This window comes from Oncorhynchus kisutch, linkage group LG5 (genome assembly GCF_002021735.2).
Source record: "Oncorhynchus kisutch isolate 150728-3 linkage group LG5, Okis_V2, whole genome shotgun sequence".
Lineage (NCBI taxonomy): Eukaryota > Metazoa > Chordata > Actinopteri > Salmoniformes > Salmonidae > Oncorhynchus > Oncorhynchus kisutch.
In genome coordinates this window covers 75,509,820-75,522,264 of record NC_034178.2, presented here as the reverse complement: position 1 = coordinate 75,522,264, position 12,445 = coordinate 75,509,820, and the positions used below count along the sequence as shown (strand labels likewise).

At 45.7% G+C, this 12,445-nt stretch overlaps 1 protein-coding gene across 6 annotated transcripts in view; it reads left to right on the top strand.

The window, feature by feature from the left end:
- Positions 1-12,445, top strand: part of pxk (PX domain containing serine/threonine kinase) — a 62,817-nt gene that overhangs the window by 16,336 nt on the left and 34,036 nt on the right. For all 6 annotated transcript variants that reach the window (XR_004210119.1, XM_031825826.1, XM_031825829.1 and 3 more), the window contains 3 exons: positions 3,494-3,567; positions 3,877-3,951; positions 11,628-11,732. Coding sequence is in view for 5 of the 6 variants with exons in the window: in XM_031825826.1 (XP_031681686.1) it covers positions 3,494-3,567; positions 3,877-3,951; positions 11,628-11,732 (254 nt within the window). In the remaining variant the exon portion in view is untranslated. The remainder of the gene's footprint in view (positions 1-3,493; positions 3,568-3,876; positions 3,952-11,627; positions 11,733-12,445) is intronic.

The following is a 12,445-nucleotide window of genomic DNA, read 5'->3' as shown; positions in this document are numbered from 1 at the left end:
ACATATGAGATGAGTATGTAAACCAAGTGGCATAGTTAAAGTGGCTAGTGATACATGTATTACATAAGGATGCAGTCGATGATATAGAGTACAGTATCTACGTATGCATATGAGATGAATAATGTAGGGTAAGTAACGTTATATAAGGTAGCATTGTTTAAAGTGGCTAGTGATATATTTACATCATTTCCCATCAATTCCCATGATTAAAGTGGCTGGAGTAGAGTCAGTGGCATTGACAGTGTGTTGGCAGTAGCCACTCAATGTTAGTGGTGGCTGTTTAACAGTCTGATGGCCTTGAGATAGAAGCTGTTTTTCAGTCTCTCGGTCCCAGCTTTGATGCACCTGTACTGACCTCGCCTTCTGGATGACAGCGGGGTGAACAGGCAGTGGCTCGGGTGGTTGATGTCCTTGATGATCTTTATGGCCTTCCTGTAGCATCGGGTGGTGTAGGTGTCCTGGAGGGCAGGTAGTTTGCCCCCGGTGATGCGTTGTGCAGACCTCACTACCCTCTGGAGAGCCTTACGGTTGAGGGCGGTGCAGTTGCCATACCAGGCGGTGATACAGCCCGCCAGGATGCTCTCGATTGTGCATCTGTAGAAGTTTGTGAGTGCTTTTGGTGACAAGCCGAATTTCTTCAGCCTCCTGAGGTTGAAGAGGCGCTGCTGCGCCTTCCTCACGATGCTGTCTGTGCGAGTGGACCAATTCAGTTTGTCTGTGATGTGTATGCCGAGGAACTTAAAACTTGCTACCCTCTCCACTACTGTTCCATCGATGTGGATGGGGGGGTGTTCCCTCTGCTGTTTCCTGAAGTCCACAATCATCTCCTTAGTTTTGTTGACGTTGAGTGTGAGGTTATTTTCCTGACACCACACTCCGAGGGCCCTCACCTCCTCCCTGTAGGCCGTCTCGTCGTTGTTGGTAATCAAGCCTACCACTGTTGTGTCGTCCGCAAACTTGATGATTGAGTTGGAGGCATGCGTGGCCACGCAGTCGTGGGTGAACAGGGAGTACAGGAGAGGGCTCAGAACGCACCCTTGTGGGGCCCCAGTGTTGAGGATCAGCGGGGAGGAGATGTTGTTGCCTACCCTCACCACCTGGGGGCGGCCCGTCGGGAAGTCCAGTACCCAGTTGCACAGGGCGGGGTCGAGACCCAGGGTCTCGAGCTTGATGACGAGCTTGGAGGGTACTATGGTGTTGAATGCCGAGCTGTAGTCGATGAACAGCATTCTCACATAGGTATTCCTCTTGTCCAGATGGGTTAGGGCAGTGTGCAGTGTGGTTGAGATTGCATCGTCTGTGGACCTATTTGGGCGGTAAGCAAATTGGAGTGGGTCAAGGGTGTCAGGTAGGGTGGAGGTGATATGGTCCTTGACTAGTCTCTCAAAGCACTTCATGATGACGGATGTGAGTGCTACGGGGCGGTAGTCGTTTAGCTCAGTTACCTTAGCTTTCTTGGGAACAGGAACAATGGTGGCCCTCTTGAAGCATGTGGGAACAGCAGACTGGTATAGGGATTGGTTGAATATGTCCGTAAACACACCGGCCAGCTGGTCTGCGCATGCTCTGAGGGCGCGGCTGGGGATGCCGTCTGGGCCTGCAGCCTTGCGAGGGTTAACACGTTTAAATGTCTTACTCACTTCGGCTGCAGTGAAGGAGAGACCGCATGTTTTCGTTGCAGGCCGTGTCAGTGGCACTGTATTGTCCTCAAAGCGGGCAAAAAAGTTGTTTAGTCTGCCTGGGAGAAAGACATCCTGGTCCGTGACTGGGCTGGGTTTCTTCCTGTAGTCCGTGATTGACTGTAGACCCTGCCACATGCCTCTTGTGTCTGAGCCGTTGAATTGAGATTCTACTTTGTCTCTGTACTGGCGCTTAGCTTGTTTGATAGCCTTGCGGAGGGAATAGCTGCACTGTTTGTATTCAGTCATGTTACCAGACACCTTGCCCTGATTAAAAGCAGTGGTTCGCGCCTTCAGTTCCACACGAATGCTGCCATCAATCCACGGTTTCTGGTTGGGGAATGTTTTAATCGTTGCTATGGGAACGACATCTTCAACGCACGTTCTAATGAACTCGCACACCGAATCAGCGTATTCGTCAATGTTGTTGGCTGACGCAATACGAAACATCTCCCAGTCCACGTGATGGAAGCAGTCTTGGAGTGTGGAGTCAGGTTATTATAGCCGGATTATAATGCCATGTTATTATAGCCTGATTATAATGCCATGTTATTACAGCCTGATTATAATGCTATGCCATGTTATTACAGCCTGATTATAATGCTATGCCATGTTATTATAGCCTGATTATAATGTCATGATATTATAGCCTGATTATAATGTCATGTTATTATAGCCTGATTATGCCATGTTATTACAGCCTGATTATAATGCTATGCCATGTTATTACAGCCTGATTATCATGCCATGTTATTACAGCCTGATTATAATGCTATGTCATGTTATTACAGCCTGATTATAATGCTATGTCATGTTATTATAGCCTGATTATCATGTCATGTTATTATAGCCTGATTATCATGTCATGTTATTATAGCCTGATTATCATGTCATGTTATTATAGCCTGATTATCATGTCATGTTATTATAGCCTGATTATTATGCCATGTTATTGCAGCCTGATTATAATGCTATGTAATGTTATTGCAGCCTGATTATAATGCTATGTAATGTTATTGCAGCCTGATTATAATGCTATGTAATGTTATTGCAGCCTGATTATAATGCTATGCCATGTTATAGCCTGATTATAATGCTATGCCATGTTATAGCTTGACTATAATGCCATTATAATAAGGCTGTAATAACATGATGATAAAGCGCTAAATATCCTATTATGGCTGTATAATAACATTGTAGTGATTTAAAGATTATAAACAGCCTCCGTGTTCTTATAACAGGAGTGATTTATAAAAATGTCAGGAAATATAAAAGACCTGCTGCTGTGTCATGTGGATGTCTGTCGTCTCCGTGGATGTCGTGACTGTCGTTTTCTCGTCTCCGTTGCTTCAGGGGGAATATTAGGGGACATGTCAATCTCACGTTACTGCTCTAACATGGGAGTGACACACCTGATGCTTATTATTAGTATGGACGGAACACTGAAGTGCTTTTTCATAAAAACTCGGATAGCCTCAAAGTGCTTTTGTAAATAAAGCGAGGTGAATTGATTTCATAATTAAGTGGACTAAATCCCCGGTCGCCCGAAGACATTGGATGTCGATTTAAGGCAGCCCCGCCCCTCTCTGATTCAGAGGGGTTGGGTTAAATGCAGAACACACATTTCACAGTTGAATGCATTCAGTTGTACAACTAAGAATCCCCCCCCCCCCTTTCCCTCTAAATTGATTGGTTATACACCAACTCTGTTGACCATGAACTCACCATTGTGACTCCGATAAAGCTGTCATGTAAGTGGACTGTTAATCAGGAAAATGTGATATTAAAATTAACATGTTTTTATCATCTTTCAGGGTGGAGGATACGGAAGAAATATTTCCTAATCAAAAACAAAGAACAACCCAAGGAACGTCAAGTGTTGAGTTGGGTAAGTCTGCTGTTTACTGTTGCTGTTGGTACTTTTTAATCAGTTATTTTAGAACTTCATTGTTATCTTATAGCTGCTTTACAATGCGAAGGTACAGAGAGGTAGAATCAAAACCTATTTTATACTGCAGGTACAACTATTCTTGAGCCAGGCGCTGACTGGTTTTCACTTGCTAGCGACAGACAATTGTCGTTTTGGTATCTGCATTTATAGTTCTAAAGTGATTCTAACCTGTATTGTGTTCCTATCACCTGGAGGTTTTTTGGCTGGAAAAGTATGTGTTAAGTTTGTGGTTTTGTTGTTGCACAGGTTGACTTGGGTCCAGATAAATTCCTGTCAGACAAAGACCTTCAGTCGACCATGAAGCTCCTACCCAGCCTCACTGTACGTATACTCTTTGAAAATAGATTTGTGGTTAGCAGATTTCTTCTACCCACTCTCGGTATGTATGTATCATCTAGCTCCTACCAATGCTGTCTGTGTGAATATTCTCTGAAAAGAGGCCTCACAGCACACTACCTACCCCCCCGACTGCCGGGAATCAACTTCCTGCCCCCTGACTGCCGGGAATCAACTACCTGCCCCCTCGACTGCCGGGAATCAACTACCTGCCCCCTCGACTGCCGGGAATAAACTACCTGCCCCCTGACTGCCTACCTGCCCCCCCGACTGCCGGGAATCAACTCCCTGCCCCCCCGACTGCCGGGAATCAACTCCCTGCCCCCCCGACTGCCGGGAATCAACTTCCTGCCCCCCCCCGTCTGCCGGGAATCAACTCCCTGCCCCCCCCCCCCGTCTGCCGGGAATCAACTCCCTGCCCCCCCGACTGCCGGGAATCAACTACCTGCCCCCTCGACTGCCGGGAATCAACTACCTGCCCCCTGACTGCCTACCTGCCCCCTGACTGCCTACCTGCCCACTGACTGCCGGGAATCAACTCCCTGCCCCCCCGACTGCCGGGAATCAACTCCCTGCCCCCCCGACTGCCGGGAATCAACTCCCTGCCCCCCCCCGTCTGCCGGGAATCAACTCCCTGCCCCCCCCCCCCCCCCCCCCCCCGTCTGCCGGGAATCAACTCCCTGCCCCACCGACTGCCGGGAATCAACTCCCTGCCCCCCCCCCGACTGCCGGGAATCAACTCCCTGCCCCCCCGACTGCCGGGAATCGACGCCCCGCCCCGCCCGACTGCCGGGAATCAACTACCTGCCCCCTCGACTGCCGGGAATCAACTACCTGCCCCCTCGACTGCCGGGAATAAACTACCTGCCCCCTGACTGCCTACCTGCCCCCCCGACTGCCGGGAATCAACTCCCTGCCCCCCCGACTGCCGGGAATCAACTCCCTGCCCCCCGACTGCCGGGAATCAACTTCCTGCCCCCCCCCGTCTGCCGGGAATCAACTCCCTGCCCCCCCCCCCCCGTCTGCCGGGAATCAACTCCCTGCCCCCCCGACTGCCGGGAATCAACTACCTGCCCCCTCGACTGCCGGGAATCAACTACCTGCCCCCTGACTGCCTACCTGCCCCCTGACTGCCTACCTGCCCACTGACTGCCGGGAATCGACTACCTGCCCCCTCGACTGCCGGGAATAAACTACCTGCCCCCTGACTGCCTACCTGCCCCCCCGACTGCCGGGAATCAACTCCCTGCCCCCCCGACTGCCGGGAATCAACTCCCTGCCCCCCCGACTGCCGGGAATCAACTCCCTGCCCCCCCGACTGCCGGGAATCAACTCCCTGCCCCCCCGACTGCCGGGAATCAACTTCCTGCCCCCCCCCCGTCTGCCGGGAATCAACTCCCTGCCCCCTCGACTGCCGGGAATCAACTACCTGCCCCCTGACTGCCTACCTGCCCCCTGACTGCCTACCTGCCCACTGACTGCCGGGAATCAACTCCCTGCCCCCCCGACTGCCGGGAATCAACTCCCCCCCCCCCCCCCCCGACTGCCGGGAATCAACCCCCCACCCCCCCCGACTGCCGGGAATCAGCTGATCTGATGTGTTCCTTATTTAAATACAATCCTGTTGCCCAGATTTAATATGCTGCAGGTCCTATGGGCCCCTATGAGAGGTACTAAGGCAGCCCTATGGGCCCCACAGGAATGTGACCATCGTAGTCTGCTTACCACTATACTGCCGCTGCGTTACAAACGGCACCCTATTCCCGATTTTTATAGTGTTCTACTTTTGACCAGGGCCCATAGGGCTGCCTTAGTACCTCTCATAGGGGCCCATAGGGCTGCCTTAGTACCTCTCATAGGGGCCCATAGGGCTGCCTTAGTACCTCTCATAGGGGCCCATAGGGCTGCCTTAGTACCTCTACCCTCAGTCGTAAATAATAGTGTCAAAGTGAAAGTTTCCAGGATTTTGCAACCCTAGTCGATGCCGACGCTTGCCAGCCCTAGTCGATGCCGACGCTTGCCAGCCCTAGTCGATGCCGACGCTTGCCAGCCCTAGTCGATGCCGACGCTTGCCAGCCCTAGTCGATGCCGACTGTTGTGCCCATTTGTATTTTTATTCATATATTGTCTATTGACACTACCTACTAGCTAAAACAACACTTAGTCTATCACTATTTACTAAACGGGCGGCAGGGTAGCCTAGTGGTTAGAGCGTTGGACTAGTAACCGGAAGGTTGCAAGTTCAAACCCCCGGGCTGACAAGGTACAAATCTGTTGTTCTGCCACTGAACAGGCAGTCATTGAAAATAAGAATTTGTTCTTAACTGACTTGCCAAGTTAAATAAAGGTAAAATAAATAAACATGTTTTAATGTAATATATAGGCCTTTTATCTGTTGTTTTGGGCTGGTATCACAAAATTATCCAAACTATGATCAGATGATATTGATCAGATTAATGAAGGGAATTTCCAGGTGAAACAAAAAGGAGATCAGTCGTTGATAAAGTCAATCAAAAATCGATCTGGTTTAATTCAAGTTGCAACAAGGAGACAGCATCCGGAATCGACATAAGTCTAACAGGCCTTCCTAGAGAAGACCCCGGTCACCACTATCAGGAACAGCTGTTCTGCTAACAAGGTAGCAGACCTTCCTAGAGAAGACCCTGGTCACCACTATCAGGAACAGCTGTTCTGCTAACAAGGTAGCAGACCTTCCTAGAGAAGACCCCGGTCACCACTATCAGGAACAACTGTTCTGCCAACAAGGTCACTGAATCTTGGAGGAGCCCTAAACAAGGCCCAAGCCCTGTCTATTGGATCCGTACAGACTACAATAACACAGCTCTTCAGCAAGTCAAAGGTCTGCTTTAGGGGGACTAGTGTTACTCTAGAACGTTGGTTATGTAAATATTAAATACAGCAGATCCGTTTTTCCAGTGGACGATTCGGACGTGATTATTTTTAACCAAACTGCCTCTGTAATATTTTGGACTGTTTTGACGGAAGTCGGGAGGCTCTTCTAGGCGTGTCACATTACCAGGACAGTCTAATAGTGACCGAATGACCTTCAGTTCACATCTAGGGACAGTCTAATAGTGACCTAATGACCTTCAGTTCACATCTAGGGACAGTCTAATAGTGACCTAATGACCTTCAGTTCACATCTAGGGACAGTCTAATAGTGACCTAATGACCTTCAGTTCACATCTAGGGACAGTCTAATAGTGACCTAATGACCTTCAGTTCAGAGAAAGTCAAAATAACAATGCATATTAACGAGAACCATGGACTTTTAACCTACAGACATTTAATTATCTGACGGATTTGGCAAGTTATCAATTCATTGGCACAATATTGTCCACTTCTTCGTCTTTTAAAAGTACGGCACTGGGAAAGTTGATATGTGACAAAAACCGATCATTCATCTGTAGGCTACGAACATAGCACTTTGTTTTTTAAACATCAATTTGTTCAAATGTTCTGACCCAAACTGGGCCCAGTACCTGTTTAAACTCTGTAATATCCCTCATAACACAGGGATGACGATTCACACGGGAGAAGTATTATCAGAGGACATTGGAGTTTTCTGAAATAATATGTTTTCAGGGCTGGGATAATAACCTTCCCAAGTAAAAATGACTCAAACCGGGCTAAAATTACAGATGTGGTGATTTGTGCTCGTGCACATAAATGCATTACCTGAGCTCCCCCAGTAGAACGTACCCCCCCTCTGAGTAGTGCTGACATTACCTGAGTAGTGCTGACATTACCTGAGTAGTGCTGACATTACCTGAGTAGTGCTGACATTACCTGAGTAGGGCTGACATTACCTGAGCTCCCCCAGTAGAACGTACCCCCCCTCTGAGTAGGGCTGACATTACCTGAGTAGGGCTGACATTACCTGAGCTCCCCAAGTAGAACGTACCCCCCCTCTGAGTAGGGCTGACATTACCTGAGTAGGGCTGACATTACCTGAGTAGTGCTGACATTACCTGAGTAGTGCTGACATTACCTGAGCTCCCCCAGTAGAACGTACCCCCCCCCCCCCCCTCTGAGTAGGGCTGACATTAACTGAGTAGGGCTGACATTACCTGAGTAGGATAAGTAGGTAAGATCACACATTTGTACTCACAGAGAGAAAAGTCTTACTTCTCTCAGTGGGCCCTTATATCCTAATCAAACATTTTCTGTAAACACATAATACAATAACATGAAGTCTCCACTCTGACGTCAATCACTATCAACACGCATAAGAACATTCCATAACATTCACTATGAAATGTAGTGAGCATCAACCCCTTACAACATTCCATAACATTCACTATGAAATGTAGTGAGCATCAACCCCTTACAACATTCCATAACATTCACTATGAAATGTAGTGAGCATCAATCCCTTACAACATTCCATAACATTCACTATGAAATGTAGTGAGCATCAACCCCTTACAACATTCCATAACATTCACTATGAAATGTAGTGAGCATCAACCCCTTACAACATTCCATAACATTCACTATGAAATGTAGTGAGCATCAACCCCTTACAACATTCCATAACATTCACTATGAAATGTAGTGAGCATCAACCCCTTACAACATTCCATAACATTCACTATGAAATGTAGTGAGCATCAACCCCTTACAACATTCCATAACATTCACTATGAAATGTAGTGAGCATCAACCCCTTACAACATTCACTATGAAATGTAGTGAGCATCAACCCCTTACAACATTCACTATGAAATGTAGTGAGCATCAACCCCTTACAACATTCCATAACATTCACTATGAAATGTAGTGAGCATCAACCCCTTACAACATTCCATAACATTCACTATGAAATGTAGTGAGCATCAACCCCTTACAACATTCCATAACATTCACTATGAAATGTAGTGAGCATCAACCCCTTACAACATTCACTATGAAATGTAGTGAGCATCAACCCCTTACAACATTCACTATGAAATGTAGTGAGCACCAACCCCTTACAACATTCACTATGTAATGTAGTGAGCACCAACCCCTTACAACATTCACTATGTAATGTAGTGAGCATCAACCCCTTACAACATTCCATAACATTCACTATGTAATGTAGTGAGCATCAACCCCATACAACATTCCACAACATTCACTATGTAATGTAGTGAGCACCAACCCCTACAAATGAGTGTCCAACAGAGCACTGGAAATCATGTGTATCACAGACCGCGACAACATCAATATGCTAAGCATTGTTATTTACTCCTAATTGAATCTGAATGTATTCATCTTAAATATTCCCATTACACATGTTAATACCTAGTGTGGGGTCAGACTATTTCACTGTAGTTGGTGTGGGCTACATTACATTTCTATCTAACCTCCTGACCAGAAGATAATCATGTACTTTCTCCCTCATACGCTGATCTGCACATTACATGTAGAACCTTGACCCCCTCATACTCCTGACTTTTTCCCCACCCTTACCCTTTCTCAAGCTCTCTCTCTGTAGTTCCCGGAGCAATAGGTTGTATCCCAAATAGCAGCTTATTACCAATGGGCCCTGGCGAAAAGTAGTGCACTGTATAGGGAATAGGGAGCCCTTTGGATAAACGTAAGAGATAGGGTTGGGAAAAACGCGTGACTGCCTGAGCTGAACGCAGTGCAGATACAAAATGTGTCTCCGGCTGCGTCCTGAACACTTCCCTATTCCCTATATAGTGCCCTACTTTTGACCAGAGCCCTATGTCGTGCACTATGTTGAAAATAAATAGGTTGGCATGTGGGACGTTATCTCTGTCTGTAGCACAACAGAACACAGTTACATTATCCATGCGAAGCATGAGTTTAGTCAGCTGAACATCTCGCCTCCGTTCACGCTCTCCTAGTTAACAGGAGTCATTGGCAATTCATACGCTAACAAGAGTTGTGACTCGGGTTTAATACTTCAATGTGCAAGTTTCTGCCTTCGTTCTCAATGGCACCTTGTTGGTCAAAAGTACTGCAATACAGTGGAGTCCCAAATTATTGACACCCTCGATTAAGATTTTAATTGCATGTTTAAATTGAACCTTTTAACTAGGCAAGTCCACTTTAACTATGCTACCTTATATAACGTTACATACCCTACATTATTCATCTCATATGTATATACTGTACTCTATATCACCTACTGCATCCTTAGCCTGTATCACTAGCCACTTTAAACAATGCTACCTAATATAATGTTTACATACCCTACATTATTCATCTCATATGCATACGTATATACTGTACTCTATATCATCGACTGCATCCTTAGCCTGTATCACTAGCCACTTGAAACAATGCTACCTAATATAATGTTTACATACCCTACATTATTCATCTCATATGTATATACTGTACTCTATATCACCTACTGCATCCTTAGCCTGCATCACTAGCCACTTTAAACAATGCTACCTAATATAATGTTTACATACCCTACATTATTCATCTCATATGTATATACTGTACTCTATATCACCTACTGCATCCTTAGCCTGTATCACTAGCCACTTTAACTATGCCACTTTGTTTACATACTCATCTCATATGTATATACTGCACTCAATACCATCTACTGTATCTTGCCTATGCCGCTCTGTACCATCATTCATATATCTTTATGTACATATTCTTTATCCCCTTACACTTGTGTCTATAAGGTAGTAGTTTTGGAATTGTTAGTTAGATTACTTGTTGGTTATTACTGCATTGTCGGAACTAGAAGCACAAGCATTTCGCTACACTCGCATTAACATCTGCTAACCATGTGTATGTGACAAATAAAATGTGATTTGATTTGAAGTCAGTTAACAACAAATTCTTATTTACAATGACGGTCCGACCTTGGCCAAACCCGGACGAGGCTGGGCCAATTGTGCTTCCGCGCTATGGGACTCTCAATCACAGCCAGATGTGATACAGCCTGGATTCGAACCAGGGACTGTAGTGACGCCTCTTGCGCTGATATGCAGAGTGCCTTAGACCGCTGCGCCACTCGGGAGCTACGATGAGCAAAATTACTGTGTAAAATTAATAATTCTAACACTGAGCTATATTGTATGCGCCCAGAAAATGGGGGAATTGTATTGTTTTATACTAATTTAATTACTCAGAGAAGGAGATTTTGTTCAACAATAAATATTATTTTGTTGTTAAAAATAGGTGTCAAATTATTGTCATCCCTAAAGATTCTTATGAATAAAATAATCAAAAGTTTAGTATTTGGTCCCATATTCCTAGCACGCAATGACAACATCAAGCTTGTGACTCTAGAAACGTGTTGGATGCATTTGCAGTTTCATCATTACCAATAACATGGGAGGTTAGCATGATCTTTGACCCACTTAACTTTCTCACACGTCATTATTCACGACTCATTCAGGATGATTCATAATCATGGTAGTGTTAACGTAGACATCTTTAGAAATTAAATGATATACTTATTTACAAAAATTACAAAATTACAAAATGACACACTACATTTTTATTACCGTCACATAAAATAATCTGAAACGCAACCAAAATAAACTGCAAATGCATCCAACATGTTTCTAGAATCGCAAGGCAGACAGAATGGCTGAGTTATTTATGTTGTCTTGAGACAGACAGAATGGCTGAGTTATGTTGTTTTTCCTCTCCAGAATCCGTACATCTACCCGGTGACGTTTGCCAACACCAGTGAGTTGTCTGCTCTGGTCATCAGGATGTTTAAGGAAAAAGGCACTCTGAGGGATCTCATATGTAAGGTAAACATATCATCACGGTCATCAGGATGTTTAAGGAAAAAGGCACTCTGAGGGATCTCATATAAACATATCATCAAGGTCATCAGGATGTTTAAGGAAAAAGGCACTCTGAGGGATCTCATATAAACATATCATCAAGGTCATCAGGATGTTTAAGGAAAAAGGCACTCTGAGGGATCTCATATAAACATATCATCAAGGCTGGGTTGTGTTCATTAGGACACACCATAACAACAAAAACAAAACGAGCGTTTCTTATTGGACAAATTCAACTAATACCTCCCTGTTTCGTGCTTACTGAACATGACCGCGGTGCAGCTCTCAGGGTTGACCTGACCGCGGTGCAGCTCTCAGGGTTGACCTGACCATGGTGCAGCTCTCAGGGTTGACCTGTCCGCGGTGCAGCTCTCAGGGTTGACCTGTCCGCGGTGCAGCTCTCAGGGTTGACCTGACCGCGGTGCAGCTCTCTGGGTTGACCTGAAGTTCTCATTTACAATTGCAACCTGACCAAGATAAAGCAAAGCAGTTTGACACAAACAACAACACAGATTTACACATGGAATAAACAAACATACAGTCAATAATACAGTATAAACAAGTCTATATACGATGTGAGCAAATGAGGTGAGATAAGGGAGGTAAAGGCAAAAAAAAAGGCCATGGTGGTAACGAAATCTGAAAATACTCTGGATACATTTAGTAACACAAGAAGC